This window comes from Cariama cristata, unplaced genomic scaffold (assembly GCF_000690535.1).
Source record: "Cariama cristata isolate BGI_N322 unplaced genomic scaffold, ASM69053v1 scaffold9868, whole genome shotgun sequence".
Lineage (NCBI taxonomy): Eukaryota > Metazoa > Chordata > Aves > Cariamiformes > Cariamidae > Cariama > Cariama cristata.
Window position 1 is genome coordinate 7,647 of NW_009632841.1, and position 25,621 is coordinate 33,267.

The 25,621-nt window shown below is 38.1% G+C and overlaps 2 protein-coding genes across 2 annotated transcripts in view; one reads left to right on the forward strand and one right to left on the reverse strand.

Moving 5' to 3' along the window:
• Window positions 1-1,060: 1,060 nt before the first annotated feature.
• METAP1 (methionyl aminopeptidase 1) lies at window positions 1,061-20,326 on the forward strand. Its single transcript, XM_009706529.1, has 11 exons — window positions 1,061-1,114; window positions 2,409-2,460; window positions 4,517-4,629; window positions 5,929-5,989; window positions 7,158-7,249; window positions 7,936-8,019; window positions 9,439-9,577; window positions 12,918-13,049; window positions 15,712-15,855; window positions 18,228-18,293; window positions 18,455-20,326. Exons 1-11 carry the CDS (start codon window positions 1,061-1,063, stop codon window positions 18,613-18,615), a joined length of 1,098 nt encoding a protein of 365 aa, XP_009704831.1. The 3' UTR covers window positions 18,616-20,326.
• Window positions 20,327-23,451: 3,125 nt separating this feature from the next.
• The window catches only part of ADH5 (alcohol dehydrogenase 5 (class III), chi polypeptide), a gene marked incomplete at its 5' end in the record, with an annotated part of 5,956 nt that continues 3,786 nt past the window's right edge, over window positions 23,452-25,621 (reverse strand). The window contains 2 exons of the mRNA XM_009706530.1: window positions 23,452-23,596; window positions 25,487-25,615. Coding sequence (XP_009704832.1) covers window positions 23,572-23,596; window positions 25,487-25,615 — 154 coding nt within the window. The remainder of the gene's footprint in view (window positions 23,597-25,486; window positions 25,616-25,621) is intronic.

A 25,621-nucleotide genomic window follows, 5' to 3' on the forward strand; every position in this document is an offset into this window, starting at 1 on the left:
CGTTGAATATAAATAGTTTGTGTGTACCCGGTAAGTCGGATGCTAATGGGAAGCATATGACTGATCCTACACAAAATACATGGGTTGTAGGTGGATGTGCAGCATAGCCTTTGAGTGCCTTCCTAAAGTGTCAGACCAAGACAGGGATAATCGTTGATTGTACGCTGCATGCGTAATAGCCTGCGCTTACAAAAATGCTTCGGACTTGCTGTGTGTACTTGTTGCAGTTGATTGATGTGCATATGGTGCACGTGTCTGGGATGTCCCGATGTATAGCAGCTTGTTAGGAGCTATGCTGTGGTAGTTCTGACAGAGCTGCTGTTCCTCTGGAAATAGAGGGCAAATAAAATCTGGGAAACATGTATGGGAAAACTCAGACATATGGCAGCCTTATGCAGGATCCTCTTAGGTTGTTTACAGCTGCAGGAAATAAAAAGCCAAAATGGAGGCTGTCAGGTTGTGATACTGCCAGCACTGTGGTGTTTGCCTGGTGTTTTCTGGTCATGGGCCAGCAAAGAGGAAAGACTGTTGGCGTTGGAGAAAGGAATGGCATTGGATAATGCACCCCAAAAATTTCATGGGGAAGGAGAGAATGAACTACAACCAGTAATGACCACAGCTGATGTGTGTCTTTGTTCCCCAAATGCTCCTTTATGTCCCAAGAAGTGGATTCTAGATTTGCAGACTTAGTAGCTGCTTGAAGACCTTAGTTGTGTAATCCTTCTTCTGCTTCAGAACAGAGGCCTGGTGTTTAAAAGGGGAATAAAACCACGCTGGTGCTCCTAGTGTCCTTCAAATAGGGTGTTTAGCTTTTTTATTTTTTCCTAAAATAAGCCTTGGTTAAAACCTGCTCCTTTTCTCCCAGCTCTCCAACAGAAAACGGATAGCAGTGCAGCGCAAAGGTCTGTGTATGCAGTGGGTTACACAAGTGTGACAGTAAAACCTGCTGCTGCTTGTTCAAAAAGGCATTCTCCCTGGTAATTTACAGTGTTGGTTTCAAAGCCTCTTGTTGCCCAGGCCATTACATAGCCCCATGGCATGTTGAGTGCCAGTCCAGAGAATGGGGCAACTTCAAGTATATGGCGTAGGAGAAGGTGACAAACAACTGGTTTTGGTAAGAAGGGAAATGGCACACAACAGGGCCTCTTCGAACATGGGCATGCTTGTTCACCACTTTACTGTGCTTTTGTGGATACAATTTGATAACTACTGGTTGCAAGACTAATGAGAAAATAGGGAAAAGATGGCTCTACGGGACTAGACAGTTAAGACTGCTCAATAGCAACCATGAAGCAGGGGTAGACTGTTACACACCAGGCTTAGTTTACATATCTGTTGTCTTGGACTGGTTGAGAGTTGTATAAATTAGGTTGAATCAGTCGTTGGCTCTGGATGGTAGTTTTACAATGATGATTCAGCATTAGTATTGTCTTCCCTTATAAAGGAAAACAGTTTGCTTCCTGCCTCTTTCTTCAGAAATTCAGCTGTTATTGTAAATGATTGGAATTAGCTCTTTGCTAATGGTTGTTTTGAGTGCACATAGCCATTGAATTAGACTTTCTGCTACAAAACGAAGTAATTTCCTAATATGCACCTTAAAGGATCACCTTTAATGCTGCCTTCTGCAGCTTTTCTACTTAAATCTCTCCTTTTTTCATGTCTTTTCTTCATCTTAGTCTTTCTTTACTCTTCTCCAGCTGCCAGACATTTCCACCTGCCCCTTTGCTGATTCATTGTTCGTGGCATGGACTGCTCTATTTGTGCTTGGGAAGAAGAGGAAGAGACAAACTCCTTCCTCACAGTCGCTCTTTTCTTTAGTTCCATTTCAACTTTCTCTATTTTTTTTCATTTCCTATTTCCATTCAGTAGCCCTCGCTTCCCCCCTCCCTTAATCTATTTCATTTGTTCCCCTGTGATCGCACTGATTGGCCTCTGTTGCTTTCCTGTGCTGGGGAAGGAGGCAGAAAGAATGCAATTAGCAGGAGGAGATGGCTTCTTGTAGGAGCCAAGGGAGGCCCATCCTGCTTACTGCAATGCTGTTAAGATCTGCTATGGAGATAGACTCTGTGTTTCAGCCAACCCAGAGCAACCATGGTGTTTGGTTAATCATTAAAACGATAAGGGGACAATATTTAGTAGATAGGACTAGATCAGTGTGTTTCACTGTGATGGGTGCGTCTGTTTGGCTGTGCTTTCTGTCTATTCTGGCTCATAAGCTGTTGAATGCAGTATTTTCTATTGTTAAGACTAGCAGTTACAGCATGTTGCTACAAGGGTTAATGAAAATCAGTCTTCTAGTTTTTCTTTTAAAATACAGCTGCTTCTCAGTTTTGTGGGGATGGGATGTCTGTCCAGGATAAAGCCACTTAAAACATCTATGTATATATTTATTTTGTTTGCAATTCTAGGAATGCTTTAAGGGAAGCTGGGCCACTCACAAGTTATTACACAAGAAAGCAAGTAAGTACGTTTTTTAAAATCCATTTTAATATTCCCTTGGATTTGTTTTGTCCTGTGCAGCCGCTCTAGGTGGCTCTGCTGGAGCAGGGGGTTGGACCAGATTACCTCCAGAGGTCCCTTCCAACCTCAACTGTTCTGTGATTTGGTGTCTAAGAATGGTATGGATTTTTTGTGGATTCTGGCACTGGATTCCATATGTTTTGTCCAGTTCCTGGTAATCTAAAGATCTATGTAAATTTCAGAGACAGTGGTACAGAAATCTCTGTTTCTGTTCCCTTTTCTATTTGTATGAAGTATTCTTTGAGCTACTTTGCACTGATGTAGCCATTGATAGGAGCATGTGTCATAGCTAGGGTTTTGCTGGGTTTAGTTGAAGGTGACAAGAGTATCTGTATGCCTTAGCTACAGCTGGTAGCTCTGGCACAGAAATACTAGCAGACTGGTAGATTCTCCCTTACCTGAGTAGTAAAAATAATCCATGAGTTTAAATCCAGACAAACAAAAAGAGAGAACAGACCCCAGTTCTTGCCCTCCTTGCCTCCCCCCCTCATCCCCCTGCCCGTCTTCTTCAAACCCTGCTTAAAAGGGATGTGGGATTAAAAAGTAAGTGGCATGGCAGAAATTCAAATCCTCAAGTAATTTACCTCCTCCTTTCCTAAAACCCAATAAAACTCCTTTTTCCATGATAAATGTTGCGTGGTTAATAGGTTGGAGTAGCACAATTACAAACATTTTTCTTCTTTCTGCCTTCCCAGTGTAGGGGTCTCATAGTTCACACTTGCGTTCTGCATCCTGTTACTTTGTACCTGCATGGATTTGAAACTGTCTTTGTTAGTAGTTCTAGTAATCCTCTAGTGCAGTCTTCTAATGCTCTTGTTTATCTGACAGCAAATTTTTTTTTTTAAGATTCCTCTAAACCCAATATCTTGTTGGCTTCCTGGATAAGTGCTGAGCCCAAGCTGAGCTGACTTGTTTCTGATAGCCCCCAAGACCTCAGTGCAACAAACTACTGAAGCATCTCAAGGGAATCCAAAATATTGCTTCGTTAAAACTTTGGATTTTTAAATTATTATTTCTCAGTCATTCATCTAAACTGAATGTCATATGAGCAGATGGCTCAGATGTCAGCCACAGAGACTCTGAGGAACTCACGTTAGGGCTTGCTATGGCAGACCTTTTGCCATCTCTTCATTCTTGTGAGATATAAAAAGAGAAAACAAAGTTAAGTTATCAGCTTCTGAGTTAAAGATTAATGATACCCTGCTCCTTCTTAACCCTTGCCTCCTCTTTCCGAGTAAATATTTTTCTTTTTGGTAATGCTCACGATCTACTTGCTTCAATCCTTTATGTAACCACCTTCAGTCTGCCCTGTTAGGACTGTGTTATTTGTGAATGAAGTCAGTCACTGGACCACATCAGACATGAATTTCACAAGACTGAGAGAGCTGGGAACCTCCAGCAGATTGGAACCATCTTGTAAGATGCCCACACTGCCTCTCCTGAAATGCAGAAGTGGCAGCACCTGCACTCTCTCCATCAGATCTGGAGGGGTAGCAGGCTCCATATATTGAAACTAACAGTCGGATACCCTCCTTCCCACCCCAGGTCATTTCTGTCACTGAATGCTAAGAGAAATTACAGAAAAAGAACGTTCATCTACAGTGCAAGCAGGTTAATTGAAGGGTTAATGAGTGTTTTTGTAGAAATATGCTTTTTCCCAAGAATGAAAACAAGCTATGTTTTAGAACTACAAATGAAGAGCAGCTTAAATAATTACTACACTTCATTTGTGCATTCAGTACTGCTGTCCTGACATTCCCCATTTTGCTACTGAATAGAGATAGAGTTGACAGGATGTGAATTTTGAATATGAAAAACTTAAGGGCAATACAAAATGGTAAGTGCTACTTACACTTTCATATATCAAAATCTAAAATGCCAGAAAGAGTCAAATCTAGACTTACATACTTCTGCGTCACTTTCTGGACCCCACAGTTTTTATTCTTAGAAGGACTGGTTTTGCTGCTGCAATTTTTTTTTTTTTTTGTCTTTTTAGAAGACGAAAAAGCTAAGCGTGAAGTTTCCTCTTGGACCCTGGAAGGTGACGTTAACACAAATCCCTGGTCTGGTTATCGATATACTGGCAAACTCAGGCCACACTATCCACTGGTAAGCAATAGGTGCCACTCTGTACTCCAGCGCTACTACATTTGGTAGCAACTAATGGACCAGTTCTGACCTGATTACCTCCCGCATTTTAGCTGAGGAAAGCTGCTTAAACAATCTGAACCTGATGGGAAGGACATGTATGACTGTGTCCTTATTGGGGTTCATTTTGATTTAACTTGATCTATCTCTTGGTGTATTTAAAATGAAGGAAGTGCCTGTGAGGTAGCATGCATCAGTAACAGGCTTAAGCTCATACCTTTCGACTGTACGTTTTGACGTTTATTCTGCAAAAAGCTGCTGCTAGTTCAGATGATGTGTTCTCCTAGCTATTTACTGTTCTCGCCAATAATGGAGCAGTCTGTTTCAGAAAAACGCAGGTGAATTAATTTAGAATTTAGATAAATGGGTTTATATTATTTTATGTAAATGGTTTGAAATAACCTGGTGAGTAAGCTGGTGGACAGCAGTTATAGTAATCTCCAGCACTGGAATGGTGAAGAATAACTGACATCAGTAACATCTTCAGCTGTGAAGGGTGGGTTTAGAAGATGACCTCAAGATAGCTGTATTTTTAAATTGGTACAAGTTTGTACGTGGAATAAACCGAAGTTCCTACAGGAATAATGGCATTTTATTTACATATGTGTCTCCTAATTGGCCTGTGCTACCCCTGTGGCATCTCTCTGTAGTCTTCTCCATCTGTTACAGGCTCATCAGAGCACAGGTTAACAGAGCCTGAGCCTACATGCGTTTGTTAGTATCATTGGAGAAGGGGTGTTTTAGATATGTCACTGGCCAAGTAATTTAGTAGTGTTATTGCTGAACACTTGCTTTTTTGTCTTCTGACTGCTGTAGGATTGATGCAAATAAAGCTATAATAAAAAGTGCCAATGACTAGGGTGATGATTAGAAGTAAGTCTTGCTAATAGATGCTAATAACCAGTGAGAGGAAGGGTGTATTTGGAACCAGTGCATTTGCAGTCTGGAAAGTAGCAGAATAAACACTACAATGTAACAGGAATAATATGTTATAAAACCAATTTCATTTACTTGACACATAAAAATTTGATTTTTAGAAAGCTGTGAAGTTGGCTATTAAAGGTTGTATAATATCTGAGCCAGAAAAAGTAACAGGAGAATCTTTGAGAATTGAAAATTGGAACTGTTTTGGAGTGTTTACATGCTTCACAACTTTTTCTAAGTGGAATTAGCTATATTTCACTGCATTTAATTCTGATGTTTTTATGACTATCATAAGTATTCTTGCAACCTAACCAGCTTTGACTGTGATTTATTTAGACGCCAACAAGACCTGTGCCAAGTTATATTCAGAGACCGGATTATGCTGATCACCCGCTAGGTAACTTGAAAGAAATCACAATTATGGAATGTTATGTTTGCTTTCTATTTTTCTTTTAATTGAAAAAGCCTTTAAAGCATGAAGGAGATGCTGGAGAAGGGAACCTCTTTTATCTGTTCTTCTCACTCTACCTCTTCTTCTCTGACATTAACTGACTGTTTTTTCAGAAATAATGGTTACAAGTATTTTTTGGCAGTCCAAAGTTTGTAATATGTTGGCTTTCAAAGGTGTTCACGGAAGAAAAGAAAAAACCATGCAAGTCCTAGTCCTGTGGTTAACCTCGTAACAGCAATAAGTTGACTGTCACAGGTGAATTCTGCTAAGCCGTTCCGAGTGACATCAGTGTATCTCTTGGAAATGTGCTATAAAATAACAAAACCAAACCAAACTGCAGTAAGCAATCCCCAAAAGAAAACTGATATATGAGTTCCAGCTATTTTTGGACACAGAGGGAATACATTCAAAATTACTTACTTACTGATTTGTTTTGGTGTTTTCCCCTTTTTATATTGGTATTGGTGCTTTGCATTTCCCCCAAAAAGCTGCTATAAAGTATGTTAGAATTATTTTAAAATCTTCAACCCTTCTTTAGTTATTCTTTACAGAATGTAAATATCTAAACAACACAGAATACTGTCTTTTAGGGAGTCATTCAACTATAAAACTGAGCTTGCACAGAATTTGGTAGGAAGAATTTACGTGTTTTCATCAGCTGATTATTGCAATAGTATAACTAGAGATAGTCACAAGTTTATATAATCCTTTATGGCTCTCTTAGAATATTATTTATCACTGTTGTCTCCAAAGCAGCTAAAAAAAAGAAAAAAAGGCTTTTCTGTGAATAAAACAATTTCCTTGTAAATCTGATTTTTGAGGTTGTGTTTTGACTAACTGGACATGATGGTTTTATGCAGTAAGTGAATGGGCATCCTGAGCACATGTGGGCATTATGATATTGTGGAAGGCTTATGAATTCAATAATATCATTACTATCTGGGTAATAATGATAATGCTATGACTTGGTGGGTTCGTTACCTTAGTCTGTACATACTTTTATTGCATTGGTAAGCTAAGTAAGTTCCTTGATTGGACATGTGTAGCAATCACTCTTCTATATAACATGGGGTTTTGTTGTGTTTTTTTCCTCCTCCCCCTTTTTTCTTTTCAGGAATGTCTGAATCAGAACAGGCTTTAAAAGGAACCTCTCAAATAAAAATACTCTCATCTGAGGATATAGAAGGGATGCGAGTAGTGTGTAGGGTAAGAGGGATTTTGGTTTTCGTTAAAAAGCACCTTTATTCTTTAAAAATCTATAGTGATTTTACCAGTTTGTGGCAGCATGTTTGAGAGTACAAACTTTCAAACCACTTTTGAGCACTGAAAAATAGTTTGGGAAATTTGGTATGTTCTTACTTTTTCTGTCGTTGTGACTCCCAATTCACAGTAAACTATTTTGCAAGCAGAAAAATTACTTGTATCCGTTTGCTGGCTATGTTGTTACTAGAGAGATGATCTGTGGCTGAAACATTACTGGTAAGAATATATTTTATAGTGCTTAAATGAGGACAGAATGTTTTCATCTCCTAGAGTTAGTACTAAGTAAAAACTAAAAAGCAAAAGCAACCGGAGCGCCGTCCCTAACAATTTTTGAAGAAGATCTGTTCAGTTGTAATCGTTTCCTTGTGCATAAAGCCAAACTTTGAAATGTATTTCGGTAGTCTGATTTAAGTTTACGGTATTCAAGGAGATTGTGGTCCAAATCTTAACTGGTGTATTTTCAAATCTCACAGAGGTGGTTTAGTGATATAACCTGTAGACATCTCAAAGTCTTTCTAGAGCCCAAGTCTACTGAGCTTTCCTAGCAATCTCCGTGTAGCTGTAGAAAATGGATTAATCGTCTGGGGAGTAGTCCTGGTCTTATTTTAAATCAGTACTTTTGTTTGCAGCTTGCTAGAGAAGTATTGGATGTTGCTGCCATGATGGTGAAAGCAGGTGTAACTACTGAAGAAATTGATCACGCTGTCCATTTAGTAAGGTTATTTTTGTTGTTCTTCTGGTGTTTATAAGTGCTTTCGTCTATCGCTTTATTCTTGAATGATGATTGTGTGGTTTCTTTGTTGTTGTATGAATTCCTTTTCTTTATTTTGAACTGTTGCCCAGTTTGAAGCTAGTGGGTAGTGCAGATGTTAGAAATATGTTACAGTGCAATGGTAGGTTAAAAACGAGTTAGGAACTCCTGGGCCCCTCTGTCTGTATTAGCTCTTTCCATGATTTCCAGCTTCAGATTCCCTCTAAGTTTGTTCACCTGTTTTCTCGGTTAACATCACATAATTTTCTTTCTTCTAAAACCTTTTTGCTCCACAGATACCATTGCATAAAGAACATCATACGTAGGGCATGGACTTTTTGTGCTCTGTGTTGTTGGTTGAGATGTACAGAGGAGAAAGTTTAATTATTTATGATTGGGAATCAGAACTGAGGAGCCTGAGAGAGAATTGAAACAAGATGTTTGATGCAGTCAGGCAAATGAAAGCCACAGTCCAGCGAAGTGTTTGAAATACATGTTCAAGTATTTTCCTGGCTTAACTATTGATAGATACTTGAATTGTGTAATTTTTATTTTTCCTTGCTGTCTTCTCTATGAGGCATGTAAACTGATAACTGAGGGTACTTGTGTGCACTGGAGGGAAGGCAACGATTTTGGAATAGTTAAGTCTGTTAGAGAGCTTTCTGATTGCTGTTCTTTTTATCTGCGTTTGCAGCTGTTGAGTCAATATTGTAAGGAACTTACTTGGGTTTGAGTAGGCCGGAGGTTTCTGTGAACTGCATTAAACGCGAAATTATTTGCTTATGCATAATGTCTTAATATGAAGTTTTTGGAAACTTTTACATGGCAGATTGTTGATAATGACTGATATCCCTAATTGGTACTTTCCAGTTTTAAAGCAATATTATTTTAAAAAATAAGAAAGTTAACACGTATATGTAAGTATGTATAAAATATATTCCCAAAAAGGTTATTAGAATGAGTGCAAAGAAAGCACCTCAAGGTTTTAAAGTCAGGGGTGAAAGAGTGGTGCTAAATGTTACTTTGTATAGCTTGTGTGTTTTACAAAAATACTTAGTCTTAGACCAGGTGCTTAGAAACAGTCATTGAAAATGACTGGTTTTTTACCTGAATATATATTGCTATGCATTGTTTTAATATTTCAGCGTGTGTAGTTGACCATAAAAATAACTAGAAATACAGTTAAAGTAGCTTTACTTTCTTCCTGGTAATAAATGCAAAACATAACAAAATACTGTAATGCCAAAGAATGCCTGAAGAATCTTATTTTCAAGAGTCACTGCTTTTCAATGTATCGTTCTTACTGTAAAGCTGTTGTGCATGCATTTTTAATTTGTACAAAACTTACTAACATAAAGTGTAATTGTATTTTTTAAATTAGGCTTGTATTGCAAGGAATTGCTATCCTTCCCCTCTGAATTATTATAATTTCCCTAAGTCGTGTTGCACATCAGTGAATGAAGTGATCTGTCATGGAATTCCTGACAGGCGGCCATTGCAGGAAGGAGATATTGTTAACGGTAAGTGCTATGAAAATTAACCTTCAACATTTTTACTTTCTATCCAGTTAAACCATGCAGTAAGGTGAGGTTTCACTAGCAGGCAATGTGATTGGAATAGCTTCTTAAGAGAGATTTTCATTTACCACTTAACCCCTGCTCTTTACATATTTAAATTAATGAGTTTATTTAATAAAATAATTTCAGAAGTTTGGTCCCCTTTAAGAGCTTTATAATTCTTCTACCCTGGTCTGGGCCAGATATAGTGCCCGAGTATTCCACTTGCGGGCTCAGTTCTAGTTGTTCCAGACTCTATAAATAGTGAATAAAATGTATATTGAATTATTCAACTGGATTAGTTCTGTGTGAATTCCTAATTAGATAGCAAAATCTTAAGGATCTAGAGCTACAGACGTGACGATGACTGTAAAGGATCCTAATGGTGAGGCATTGTATAGGTGCATATTAAAAAACTTACCCTTTTTTTTGAGCATCGCACAGCCTAACAGTACCAGCTGCTTTTTGTTCACGGTACTCAAGGTACTTGTGCCTTCTTGGGTGTTGAAGGATACTTATTTATAAATTACTTGACTGTTTTTTGTTTTCTTATTCATTTCTTCTTGGTTTGGCATTAAAAATCAATTATATTTGTTTTGTGCAAACATTTGCACCTTTGTTTATTGCATTGGTTTGCTTTTCTCTTTATCTGTAAATAAATACCCAGTGTATCCTAAGGTTTGGCCTATTTCTAGAAGCAGGTTGGAATCCTTTTAGATTGTCAGATATTTGATATATATTGACATGCAATAATAGCTACTAAGTCTACAGCTCGGTGCTGTGGGTGCCAGCCTTTTCAGCACAAGCCTCACAACTGCTGCCCCTTTCTAGGTCAGGTTTGGTCTGGCTGACAGCTCTGAGCTGTAGCATACATGTAATCATTTGTCCAAAGCTCCTTTATCTTTTTTTTTTTTTAATTTCAAAGATGATGCGTTTGCACAGCTCTCTGTTGTTGTCAGCTTTTCTGGCATTGCTGAAGTCGAAACCAAGGAGCCCAATTAACCTTACTAGGTTGGCTTCATCTACATGATGTCTTACCTTTCTGTTATTTGCATGCCAAGGCTGTATCTCAGCACTAGAAAACACTTTTTATAAAAAGGTTTAGTCATACCTTTGTTCATATCCCTTGCCCAAGCTTTGAGCCTTCTGCTTTGTTTTGATGAGGAAGAACTAGTTTATTCTTTTGTGACTGAGTAGGTCTTGTTACAAAATGATCCACATTTTGTGGATTGAACATGCATTCCCCATGGGCTCAAAAGGCTTCCAAATCTTGTAGGCTTCCTTTTGGTAAGGCTCAAAAGCCTCTTTGAAAGAAGGAACAAAACAGCGTACAAAGGAGGAGATAGAAAAAGTACTTTGGAGGGATTGTGCCCAGTGAACAGTAGAGAGGGAAGTGCCCGTCTTTCTCTTTACTTAAAACTTTTTAGCCTGCTGGAAGCAAAAGGTGGCCACGTCAGAGTCCAAAAGAGGTTTTTAGAAGTGCAGGAAAACATCCAGAAGGTACTGGCAGGTGATGTCTAGTCCAACCCACTGCTCCGAGCAGGGCATCAAAACATTTTGTTATCGTACAGTTCCCTGGGAGCAGATTCTTAAACAAAGCTGATCTCTCTGCAAAGTGAGATGTTCTAGCCAAATCTGGCAGTCTCAAGAGAAAGTCTTGTAATCACATGGCCTATAGAGATAGAGTCTTTGCAGCAAGTAGTCTGGACGCTGTGGTGAGGAGCTCTGATACACAGTTCACAAGAAACTTACCTGGAGAAGTTACCAGGGTACTGGTGTTTATACAGTCCTGTTGTTACGCTACTAGGTATGTACACTGGTCAAAATGTCCCAGTAGTCCCATGTGATCATGCAGCGAGTATAGTGTAACCCTGCACATGCAGGCATCCACAACAGACAGTATTGTTTTCGTGAGATGTTAATTTCATTCTTAAATGTTTGCCAGCTGTCAGATTTTCTGTTGACACCAATGGGCTTTTTCCCCACATTTTCTGATCAAGGTTGTACTGGTCTCTAAGTGCCTCATGTACCGTATTCCTAAAGTATCATTGTTCAGTACTGTTTCCTTCATGGCTGTTTACCTGTGAGGGGGTTTTGCATGTGGATTTCTTCAAAAGTAGCTGTTCAATGACTATTCTAGTGGATTTGGTACTCTAACAGCTAGTAGACCTATTCTGCCACAGGAAGTCAACTTGATAATGCAAATCTAGAATATTCTGCATGTGTTTACTATACATAATGACTATATGATGGCAGGCTTTAATTTTTCACTTGTCTGCTATGAGAGACCGGATACTAGAATAGATGACTGCTGGGTCTAAACTGGTAGGTCTGTTCCCATGTTTTGTTAAAAGACTGTTTGCAACAAGCATCTTGTATGGATGTTTTTAATCCAAAAAAATGAGTTAAACTAAAAAAAATATATTTTTTTTCCCCTCTCATTAAAACTACTTATGCTGCTATTTTTCAAGAATGAGTTATATCACTCTTTGTTTACAACCAACTTTGTACACAAAGCAAACAAGTTAGCGTATTGCTGCCACATAATTCTAAACTCTTATTACATGTTCTTGAAACCTCAGTTGTTTAAGCGTGGCCTTTTCGTTCTTGCTGTTTGCCTTATACTGAAATGTTTAAATTCCTTCATTTGAAAGAAAAAAGATAAAGTTTTAAGTCATGTGCTGTATTTTTCTTAGTCAGGAATACTATTTGAAAGTTGCTGTGTATTGAATGTTCAATAAATTTTACCTTTTTGGCTGGAAACAATGGGTTTTGGCATTACAATTTTTGCGAAGGTGTGACTTACTCTAAATATGCATAGAAATTACTGAAGTTAAAATATGGGTTAAAACATGATTACATACCTTTTGAAATTTAATTTCCCCTTGTTAGTGTTGAAATTAATTCTAAGAAAATATTTTAACCAGATAAATCACCATGGAGCAAAGAGCTTCTCTTTCCTGTTTATATATTTACCTAGAAAACTAATCATAAGCTTGCTGTGTCTGTGTGTCACTGGTGTGGTGTTTTTTCTCTTCCCTTTTTTAAAAATTTTTTTATTACATTAAATCAAACTGACCAGTGAAACACTATCTTATTAATTGATTATATAGAATCTGCAGGCTAAGCATGAGGGAATTGATTCTGCTGGAAAAGTTAACATCTGGAATTCTTCCAAAGTAATCTTGTAACTTCTCAATTATAATACTACATTTTTGCACGTGTGTGTGTGCTTTCACAAATCAAGAGACAAGAAGTGAGAAATACAGTACTAATATTACAATGTGTCTGGTATTCTTTGCAGTGGATATTACTGTCTATCGTAATGGCTACCATGGAGATCTGAACGAGACATTTTATGTTGGAGAAGTTGATGAGGGTGCAAGGAGGCTTGTCCAAACAACTTATGAGTGCCTAATGCAAGCCATTGATGCAGGTAAACGCTTTAGCTAAGACCTGAAGCACTCTGGTTTTGACTCTCAGACATGAGTGCTCATACTTGCTACTACCCGGGAGTGACTTCTGTTGTAGAACATGGAAACGTTAGCATGTGTCACTAGCAGATGATGTATATTGTATAATACAGTGATTCTTCAAATGGCACAGTTCTGTGGGTGGTGGCTGCAACTTTTATTTGAAATGTGGGTTGACAAGGAGAATGTAACTGATGCTGAGCTGATCCACATATGATGATATTTACATGGAAACAGCCTTTTGGACTATTAGTTAAATGAGTAAGATATCCTTGATCTGAGTAGTTTAGGGAACGTGAAGAACAAAGTGTGTTTTGGAAAACCAAAGGATGGCTTCCTACTTTTGTAATTTGTATGGTGTTGCACAATGAACCGATAAGGTAAAAGACTAAACACCTAAACCTGTCTCTTTACCCCTGCCAAACCTGGTGGTTATTTCATAAGGCTAGTTATGAGCTCTTGATTTTCAACTGTGCGAGTGTGCCAGAGAAGACGGATCCATATCCTTCAGTACCCACAGAACGTGAATTACGTTGCTTAGATATAACTCAGGACAGCTTTATTGAGACATACAATGAGATAGACAGGTAGCTAGAGAATGTCCTGTTCAGTTTCATTCACAAAGGAATATACTAAGTTCTCTTAGACAAACAGAGAAAAAGAAACAAAAATCTCCCAAGTCTGTGGAAATATTTGTATTGTTTGTATCTTTTATACCCTGCAGCTTCTTAAAATCTCCAATAAAATTTACTCACTTTGTGGCCTCTAAAGACTGAAGTTTAATGTGCTATATATGAAGGCTTTAAACTTGCATTTAATCAAAAGTAAATGAAAAAAAGATTATAATGAGCTTACTTTGGTTAATAATTTGGAGATAGCTAGCCAAGCTGAAAAGACAAAAATCCATGTGAATGATATCTTGCATATCTGTTGTGTGATCAAGAAAATACTGCCAAGTTGAGCTGTGAAGAATATAGATTACCTATTTATGTGGGATTACTATTCTGAAATGACCGCTTTGTTTTTCAGAGCTAAATCAGAATAATGTTTATCTTTGCTCCTGTACTTTATAGCAAATGTTGTATGTGTTGTCTCTTATCTTTCATATCCTGCTTTTGATGCATAAACTATGACAGAAATTCACCTTTGTGTTCATTATAATGAGATCAAAATTCTCAGTGTAACTTTTTTTTTTTACCAACTTTTTAGATCCTGTAACAGGTTTTAATGCGTTTTAGACATTTCCTGCTAGTAGAAATTCTTGCAGCAAGTGCCTCGGGTGTTAAAAAGGGTGCCTCTCCCCTGTTTAAATCATCTTAATTTCTTGGCATGGGACCAGCAGAGCTCTAACTAGGAGAGTTGTATGAGAGAGAGAAGCAGAGCGCTTCGTGCTGCATTGAGATGAGTTGCTTGGTATTGTCAGGCCCAAAGGAGATGGTACTACTTCACAACTATTTAGCACAAAACCAACAGATTTAACTGGTACTACTTCACAACTATTTAGCACAAAACCAACAGATGTAACTTTTCCTCTCTTCCCCACCATGCCTTTTTTTTTTTTTTTTTTTTTTTTTTTTGGGAGGAAACTTTCTATTTTGGGAGAAGCATTCCAGTAATCTAAATTTCTTGTTATTTTTTTTGTAAATCCAGCTTACTGATTTAAGTTGTAGCTGTTTACATTAGCAGAGAATTGAACTATATGGCTTACTTCATGTAACGGTTTAGCTATGTATGTGAACTCTGCTTAAGATGGCCCAGGTAACCATACAACATCTGGCTCCTGAAGGAACCGCGTCTATTCAGGGGGTTGTGAATGATCTTGAATCTTGAAATAGCATTTGCATTCTTTTTTCTTTTTAGTGGCTCAAGGTTGCTTTTGGTATGTGTCTTCATAAGCTGATGGATAAGGCATTGTTGCTTTTATGGTATTATTACTCCCTTGTCCAAATGCTCAAAGTGAATTTTTCACACCATTTTAATCTGTTTCAAACTCTTTAACTTTTAAAGGCTTCCTAAAAGGATTGTCAAAAAAGTTAGTCCTGCATATGAACATTCTTATTTGCTGTAGCGTTGCCACTAAAAATCTTGTCTAAGACTACAGATACCAGTTTTGTCTTTTTTTTTTTTTTTTTTCCCTTCCTTCTTGGTCCTTTACATATAATCATTTTTCCTCTTTATTTGTGTGCACTTTTCACACAGTAGTAGAGAGATAAGCATATTAAAATATAGTTCATACATTTCAATGAAAGAAGCAGTGCAACTCTGGGTATAAGAAGTTACCAAGTACTTTGAAAATCTTTTGTTGTCTTTAATTTCAACCTTCAACATCCTTTTAATATACGAGCACTGAGATCCACAGAAGGAAGAAAGCGGTGTTCTTGTGAAGACAGACTTTTCTTCTTTCTTTCTCATTTTCTCTTTTATATGAGACTGTTTCCTCCTCTCTCATGTTATTGGACTCACTTACATACTTGGTGGATTAAGTGATCATAGGAAGTTCCCTACTAGAACAGGTGGCCGTACAAGCCCTGAGTGCTACAGAGATATTAGCCTGATCGGTGTTTGATGGTTAGTTACATTGAAAGAAAGCTCTGTAAATTTCCATCTGTATCTTTAATTTTGCAGTAAAACCTGGTGTTCGGTACAGAGAACTGGGGAACATTATACAGAAACACGCTCAAGCAAATGGATTTTCAGTGGTTCGGAGCTACTGTGGGCATGGAATCCATAAACTTTTCCATACGGCCCCTAATGTGCCACATTATGCCAGTGAGTATTCATTCCCTTTGGGTTGTCCTGTAGACAAGAAGTGGTTTGCAAAGAATGCATCCAATTTACTTCTTGCTTATATTCTAATAAAGTAGCATGTTGCCTGACAGCCATCAAGGTAGCATTTTTACACTTGTGAACTAATTTTTTTCTAAACTCTGGGCCATAGTATGTTTTATGAACCTAAATAAGGTGAATATATTATACACTGACACAGTCTGTGCCTACACTAATGGTTAGTGTTAGCTCTCATCTGTACTGGTTTAAGTGCTCAATGTTTTTGTCTGAATTCCCGTCTAATCTTTTAGACGTCCTTGTCTGACATGAATGGGCAAATGTTTCTATCCTTAGAAGGTCTAAGCAAAAAACTTACTGCCATTTCCAGATGTAAATAAAAAGCTTTTTAAATGGTATAGACAGGTGTTGTGCCTGAATATGGATCCTGTTACGTTTCGCTTTTCTTCATTTGAGTGTTGTAATCTGGTGTTCCTGGAAACTTCTTTGTAGTGTGTGGCAGAGAAGGAACGATGCTTCCCCCAGCAGGTTTTCAACTTTAGGCTTTGGAAATGGCAATGTCCCCGTGACAATTTTTGCCAGCAGAACTAAGAAACACCATCCACAGAGGCAAAGGAGAGGAGCTTAAGTGCTAGTGGACAACTAAGGATAGAATAAATATCATGAAGCAGTGGTAAACAGTTCACACTCACTTCAGCTGCAAAGCTCCCCTGATGGGACATGTATTTCCTCAGACCTGACAGATGCCTCCATTTTCCCATCTCTTCATGAGCTTTAACAGAGGTTATAGTTATAGATTATAATTTAGCAATCGCTGATTTTTCATGTTGTCATTTCCCTAAGTTATTTTTTCAGAGAATGGAGAAAATCTATCGGTCATAGAGTTAGAAGGGTATCAATTCCTGGTATTTACTTTTTGTTGTGTAAAATGAAGAAAATCTGAATTCTTTGGAGATGGAGAGCATTTTATACCAGTTAAAATGTAATCCAAGAAAAATGAAATTTCTATCTTTCCTGGCGGTTCGGAACTTTTTTTTTAATTGAGCCAAAATGTCTCTTCCCAAAAAGGAAGCTGCAGGGTTTTTTCTTGTATTTTTAAATACAGATTCACAGCATATGCAAAGTGGAAGGACCTGAGGGACGTAAAGCCTCTTGGAGGAAAAAAAAAAAAAGCAAGCTGCTGCTTATTTCTGGCTTACTATGAAAGGATTTTTGAAAGCAAAAAGTTCATTTTAAAAGCCTTTAAATTATTTAACAAAATGATGAAAACTACAGGGAATAAAGGACAAAATTTGTTCAGATGCAGAAGACCAGAAACTTAAATGTAAGTGTTGAGATCAAGAAATACCAGCAGATGATGGAGACAGAACCAAGACCCTTTAAGAAAAAGAAGAATGTTCTGGTTGCTGCTGCGTCAGCTTGATGTCTGAGATTTTTCAAGCATCTTGGTGATTCAGACAATTTAATAAATTTACACAGTTAGAGTAGACTACGGGGTGGGGAATCTGTATGTAAGAATTGATGCAAATTGTCTACACCAACAAAGTAGCTTGGAGCTAACGGTTCCTGTACAATACTGGAGTTTGTTCCAGCTCTCACATGCTAGGCTGAGTCAGATCGAAGCTGCGCTGCCATTCAAGGTGAGACAGGGCAGAGGAAAACAGCTAAAGCCTATCTTCAGTCAAACCACACTCCTATAGATGTGCGGTGCATCAGTTCATGTGCCTCCACATAAACATTTTTGGTGTATATAACATAAAAAAGTTCCAGTATTGTTGTCCTGGATGCCTTGAAATTCTCTGCCTTGTTATGTTAGCTAAAGAAATACAGCATTATCGCCCTGACACTACTATGATCCCATTACCTGGAGTAATGAGGGTCGCAGTATGTCTTTTGTAAATGGAATTATGGGATTACTTAACCACTATCATATTTTGACAATTTATTGGAGCTAATGGTTCAGCGGAAACAAATTAAGAGGTTTCAAGCCTTCTCTGAATATCTTAAGTGCTTCTTATTTTTATTGATTTTTTTAAATGACGTTTTCATTATAGAAGTTTGCAGAAATTCCTGTATTACATTTGTTCAGTGTTTTTATAGAACAGGAGTTGAACTCCAGTTGTTGGAAAGACAGACAGCAATTAATTTTAAGCTCCTTCAGTAAATATTGCAGCATTGGAGGAGGGGGAGAAGGAAAGAACTAAGGGAAATCTTAATGTAGAATTAAAAATGGACAAGTAAACGGGTCATCTCTGACTTTACAGTATTCCTACTGTATTCTTCTAGGAAAAACAAGGAGTCGTTCATTTACTAAGATGGGATCACTTTTTCTAACTTGAGTGTTTATTTTATTGCAGAAAATAAGGCAGTTGGAGTCATGAAGCCAGGTCATGTATTTACAATTGAACCAATGATCTGTGAAGGTGAGCAATTTAGCAATAGAGTAAAATGGTTACTCGTGTTTACGATTAAGGAGTGATGGAATAGGATGCTGGTTCTATTCTGTATAAGTGACAGATTTTTCATTTTTCTTTGGGGAACTGATATCTGTTACTTAAATGATGACTTTTTTGACTGTTTTTAGGTGGTTGGCAAGATGAAACATGGCCTGATGGTTGGACTGCAGTAACAAGAGATGGAAAGCGATCTGCCCAGTTTGAACACACGCTTCTGGTCACTGATACAGGCTGTGAGATCTTGACCCGGCGGCTGGATAGTATTCGTCCCCATTTCATGTCCCAGTGATAGTCTAGACTGAGCAGGTGGATCTGAACGATACATTATTTTTTTTTTTTTTTGATCTCTGTACTATGCATTTTTTTAAGAGTACAGAATAGAGAGATTTCATCATTTACTTTGTTCTTGGTGATTGTAGATAAGAGGAATATCTGGAAGAACCTGACCCAATGTCTGGAAAAGCAGAGAAGAATTTAAAGAATTTCCTCCTTTCCTCCTACCTACAACACTCATGCTGTATCTTTCTTTTTTCTTCAATTATCTCTTTAGCACCTTTCTTCCAATTAGACCCACAATTGCTTTTGTTGCTGCCATGATATTAGCTAGAAAAGTGTGGGTAACCTTTCCCACTGGGACTTGATATTTTGGGATTTTTGGGGTTTTTTTACCACTTCAGTATGCCCTGTCGCTCGCAGTACGTGAGTGGCACCTGAGATTTTAAGCATTTCTAGTTCCAAAGACTTGCTCCTGCTTCTGCAGATACTGTTCTAATGGGCTGGGCCTTGTTTGTTCATCAGTTGAGAAGAGGGCAGAACGGAGAAAGACATGAATAGGCTACCCTTACCTTTAATTCTGTCCCCATCTCTCTACTGATGGCCTCTGTGGTGATTGCAACTCTAGGTGACACACTGTGTTAATGGTAGGACTTGTTTCTCTTGCTGGATATTTGATAGTATGGGCTTCCTACAGGGAAAATTAATAAATTCTTATATGCAGCTCCCTGGAATAAGCCGCTTCTTGGTGAAGCGGTATTTGCAGGCTCTCTCCTGCACCAAAAGCTTGATGAATCTGATGTAAAGGTATTTGCCTAGGTAAAGGAATGAAACAAGAACCAAAAAGATCCCATGATTCATGGGATGCCTGTGTGTGTTAACTGAGGGGCATTTTTTTTAAAGGTACATCCACAGTAGCTGTGGGGGATTGGATTTGCAAGACTTACAGTGAAATGAGTATGTATCTCAAAACACGTCCGAGTGTGACAAAATGAAACACCTGTATTCATTTTCTCTTGGTAATTTTTCAACAGGTCATTTTTTCCCCCCTCAGTTAAGTTCAGTTTCTTGCTTTTGGAAAGTCTTAGGGGGGCAGCTATGAAACCTGACCTTTTTTTCCTCAGACTGGGTATAGAGTGGGCAATGTTAGTATATATACCCCTTTATTTTCTGTTAATGGGTCATGATGAGCTGGAAACTGTCATGTTAGGGAGTGTGGATTGATTAAACCTCTCTTCTCTCTACCCTTTCTTTTCCCATGCCCACTTCCTCTCCATCATCTTTGGTGTCTCTGCTGAGGGAATTTATTTTATTTTTTTTCTGAATTGTAATGAAAAATTTTTCAGACCCCATTGCAGACTTAGTCTCACACCACTGTAATGCAAGAAATAAGTTAAACCAATGCAGACATTAAATCATACAATCACGGGCATAAAATACACCTTTTACAAGGTGTCTGGTGAATTTGTTGCCACATTGGACCCAAGCATATGAGGTACTGCATACCCTTTGCTCCCCTTGGCACTGCAGAATTTAGGTGGGGGAAAGGGGTTAGTGCTTCATAGAACTGGACTCATGTGTACTACCAAATACCAAATTTGCCAGAAAATGTCTCCTCTGCCCTGAGTGCCTCAGACCTCTGTTGCTGTAAGAGTATCATTGCAATGTTTTCATTACCTTTATTATTATTTTTAATTATGCAGTAAAGTGACCTGAAATGATGCATATGGGGGGGGGTGTGTGTGAGCGTATGTGTGTGTGTATGTATAGATTTTAACAAACCAGACTGTAGTACTTGAGTGGAATTAACTGTGTTGAATGAGATGTAATGTATTGAGGAGATGACTGTCCTGGAGGTTTGCCCACCGTATCATTCACTTGAATGGTTACAACGGTCTTGCCTTTTCTATATATGTGTGTATGATGGGGGGGACAACTTCATTTTTGGTCTATAAAATAAAAAGTTGCAGCTGCTTTTAACAGAAATAACTTTTTTTGTGATCCAAAACCAGATATAGCATTCTCAATTATATGCAGGTTTGCTTGCACTAGTGCAAGGCCTACTGGTAGACGCATGCAACCAGTTAAAAATCACCCTTAAACCTGCACGTGCCATTAGAATACCTCTTTGTTGTTGCACCAATACAACCAAATTTAACACTGCACGTTTTTAATGTAGGTAATCTATGATGCTATGCATTTCTGCCTATAAATTGAAATCACAGCATGAAAACTGTTTATACCGAGTTCATACTACTACAGTATTTTTAAACAATTGGAAAGTTTAGTCAGTATCTACACCAGTTCTTTCAATGTGAGATAGCACATCAGCCTGGAGAATACTACTTATTAAATAAAAACATTGTGAAAGGCTATTTTTTTTTTACCTCTCTAGCTGTAACTTTGCTTGAACATGACATATTAGACTTGTGCTGACTGGATTTGGGAAATTACTTATTTTTGATTCTTACAGAAGTTGCTATCCACTTTAAAAAAAAAACAAACAACAAACAAACAAACAAAAAAACCCAACTTAAATCTACTTACTTTCTAATGAAATTTTTAGAAATTGTATACACTTTTGCCAAAAACACAATCCTGCAATCAGTTCTGAAAGAATCTCTTAAAGTGTTTTCCCTTTACTATCATATAAGAGTGTGGAAACACTTCATGCTGGTTTTGCAAATTGACATGAATATTTAAGCAGAGAAGATTTGATAGCTAATGTTAGATAAAAGTAACAGCAGGAGGAGAGGGGACAAACTGCATCTTTTGCATAAGACAGCCATCAGAGTACATACACATTTCATGTACAGTCATTTGGTGGAAACTTTTTGTCCATTGAAGTCCTTAAAGTTGTCAAGATGCTACAGTTCGATACAGTACCTTGATCACCAAGAATGGAGTACAAGGTCTTGTGTTTATGAGTCCCATTGTTAGCTGAGCAACTTCAACCATACTCCATTCAATCAACTGCTTTGCAGGACAAAGTAGTCTGAAAACTCTGCTACTAATGGCTAGGGCATCAGTTCTTCAGGCTGGGAAGAAGCTGTAAGTCTTTGACTTGAGTGCTCTGGTATCATTAAATGTCTTTGTTGTTGACTTACCCTGGTATTACAAGACTAGCTTTCCACAGACACTCTAAGATGCAGATTCTCTAAAATAATAACGTAACATAGTCAATATGATTGTACAGTCTTGATCTAGTCTGTGCAGCCTAGAGGAACAACTGTTACAAATATTTTAAATCTGTTCAATCCAGTTGGGGGGTAGTATTGCTAAGATGTTGAGCTAATATTCTATTGATACCATCCTGTAGTTACAGAGTACTCACTGGAATGGCTTGACAGCAATTTTCCTTTGATGTTCAGCCAGCATTTCTGGATCTACAAGGGTACTGAGAAACTTCTCTGCTGTGTTGGAGGGCTCAACTTCCTGGTACAAATTCACTTTTTACTTCTTTCAGATGCTCAAAATTGAATTCTTGTGACGTTTGCAGGAGTTAACTTTGTTGTTTACGCTGTCTGAAATGAAATTAGAAATGCCACTACCTCGACTATTTTCAGAATGCTCTAGGGATATCTTTCCAATGACAAACGGAAAAGATGCAATTGTCCCAGTTGTATAGCAGTGTCTTGGGGTAAGGGAGTGGTTAGTGGTGAGAGGGAATTTCTTCTAAGATTACTGTTTGCATTCAGAGTTCTCTGTAACAGTTGTTTTGACCAGGGTCCCTTAAAACATGAAAATTCTCTCTTAATCAGTGCCCTTTGTTCACTGAAAAGCACTGACTTTTTAGGCATGTAAGTTGTCTTTAACTGGGCAGCTGTTCTGCCTCTGCTTTGCAGTCTGTTGTCTGCTGTTCCTCTATGTTTTTCTGGACCTGTGGCATTGCTTCCAGGTTTCAACTTACAGAAATTTTATCCAGTCAGATCACTTCAGCTATAGTTAAGAAAAAAACCTGCAACTCCAAAATTAAGACTTAACCCCTCACCCTCCAACAGCCAACAACAAAAAAATCCCAGAAAACCCTGAAGCCTTCATCACACAATGCTCTTTACTGTTGTTCCCCTGCACCCCTGAAGAGCAGACTGTTGCTCTAATAGTAATGTTCCTTGCCTTAATGGCATGATCCTGTTTCTGACTAAATAGAGGTAACAATCACACAAAGTTTGTTTTTGCAGCGTTGGCTGCAAGGGCTGCTCCAATTGCCAGCAAGTTTAAGGAAATGGCAAAACTATGCTACTGCAGTCTTGGAGAGTAGTCTACGCTATCATCTTTACAACAGGCCTGCCTACAGCTACTGTAATGAGCCAAACGGCAATAGAATATGGACTTCCCAAGCAAACATGGGTACACCTGGACACTTAGGTCATATGTCCAATGACCACACTCTGCTCTACAGTTGGCTTCAAGGTAGAGCTAGATGGTACATCCTTTCTAGTCCTAGAATAGCCTCAGAAGCTTGAAAGCTGTTGGAGTACTCTCTCAGTACATTTACAGCACATCAGTGCTGCTTCTCAACCCTGCTGTGCTTAGCAAACTGCCTACTGTAATGAATCCCACATCAATTTCTACTGACTCTGAAGAATGCTCTTCCTCTGTCATGTACACACATACTGTAAAATCATTAGAGGAAAACAGTAAGACACAGCAATCGTAAACACAGTCTTAATGCTCAATAATTCAAACACTGTGTTTAGAAATAAGCTTTTATTAAGTAGATTGAGTGAGTTAGGCACTATTTGAAGAACAAGTACAGAAATAGAAGTTCCACAACCAGTGCGAATTATGTAATACTATTCAGTGGTTACCAATTTTTTGTTATTTAATATTCAGAATGCTCACCCTAAAAATACATCGTCTTCCTAGTCCGAGTGAGTTTTCAGTTGCTTGATTCTACCATCTTTCAGAAATTCCATTATAAAAGGACGGTTACCATGTTGCTGGTCAACTGGAAGGTCCACATTTGGCTCTAAAGCTTTAGGACAGTTCGAATGCTTAAAATGGAAAAGAAAAAGAAAAAAAAGGTTACCAGTAAGTCCATTTTCTCCCCTTCTCTCCCCTCCCTTTCTTTGCTGAGACATACTTTAACTTTTTTCTCTTGTAAGAATGAAGTTATGCTTATGCCTATAATATTTATTAAAAATCCTGGTTAAAAATGGGCTAGTAATGCCTGTTATCTTTGGTTTTTTTAGTCTCTCCCCCAATAAGATATACTCAAAACGGAAGCGTTTTTCAAACTATCCGAGTGTCAGTTTTCAATAGCTAGCCAAGAATATTGATCAGGAGCATTAATATTTACAGGCATTCCCTCTTTTGGCTACTTGGAGAATTTTAAGTAACTTTCACTATTAGTTTCATAGGACATGCTCATGTAGGAACAAAGCATTGAAATGATACAGAAGTTTGTAACTGGGAAAGGGGCTCAACTGCTGGATGAAATTTGCATAGATTCAGTGTTTCCAATTGTAAAAAGTACAAATGCAGTTACTGTTAACTGACTTATCCAAAATAGGAATGCATATGAGATAAAGCAGATAAAGTTATTATTTTTGAGAAAGTTATATACAATACATCAATATGGATTGAGATCAAATACAAAAACCATGCTGGTTTCTTAAGATAATGCTGGTAACTATCTGTAGATGAATCTAAATATGGATAAACAGAGTTGCCTGCATTAGTGAAAATACACAGGACAAGATTTTCTTTTTTACTAGAACATCTCTCTAATTTTTCTTCTTTTCCACCTGCTGATTCTTCCCTTCATTCAAAATACATTCTTAAGAAGTATTTGAACTAGTCTGCTAAACTGGTTTCTACTCTTGGAGGCTCTGCTAGCTATCTCGTTAAGAGTCTCTGAATTTCCAACAAATTACAGAGCATCTCATTAAAACTCTCATTTAAAAGAGGCCTGCTTTTGAAAAGACACAGCAGGACAAGCTTTAACACACCTCAGGCTAACACTGTCTAATCCTTTCCCCTTTTCTGCATTAGATTTTAACTTGCAGATACAAGGTCTGCCACAGTATCCCCATGCTGGTCCCCGTTTTCCCTCAAGCACATCCATGCCCATATCCATACAGGGCTTTACAAGGATCACCCAATATATCCTCTGCTAAGAACACCCTACTTTGCACTGCTTTTGCAGGTTGATCCCTGCTTGCAAGGCATGCAAGGGCAGCAAGGCTCATGACACATCCAGCACGTTTTTTACCAGGAAGTAGGGTCACTTCAATATGCAGTGGAGTTGGGCCTCACTCCAAAGTTTAATACAGCTATGGCCTAAGTCTGCAGTGTGAACAGTCCAAACTGCCACTTATCTTCATAAAGGCAGAAATTGCTGTATGTTAAGAAGTACAAACCCATCATATGAATGTTCTACCCCAGTTCAAACTAGAAAAAAAAAATAATTAAAATGTAGCATATTAAAAGATCATTCCAAGTGACTGATTGTGCTGGTAATCTATCCTAAATAGTTTGAAAATATACTGAAACCTACTATTTAATTAAAATAGACTAATAATAGCTTAATGACTTGTAAAAATGTATGAATATGAACTCTCCTTCAGTCTCTTTACATTTCTTTTTCTGAGGAAGAATGTTTTAGCAATGTTGGAAGCCTAAGACCGACTTGTCCCTTTTAGCAGCTTTACATACTTGTGTATTTCCCTTATACACTGTTGCTTGCTTTTTACTCTCTGCCTGTGTTTTGGGACATGCCTAAAAGGTCAGAGAAAGTGTATTTGTTTATCTCAGAATGAATGTGCATGGTATGTCAGCCTTCATCCTCCCTGTTTAAAACGTGACAGTGCACAAGGGGCTTATATTCTGACAGTGTCTCATTAAGAAATGTCTTCTACACCTTTCAATATGATGAACGTTACCTCTTTCCTGCATGCATCAGCTCAAAAGCCTCATTAATTTTATCAAAAGGCAGTGTGTGAGTCACAAATTCATCAACCTTGATCTTTTTGGACATGTAGTCAGTCACCAGTTTTGGTACATTGTCTACGCTCTTC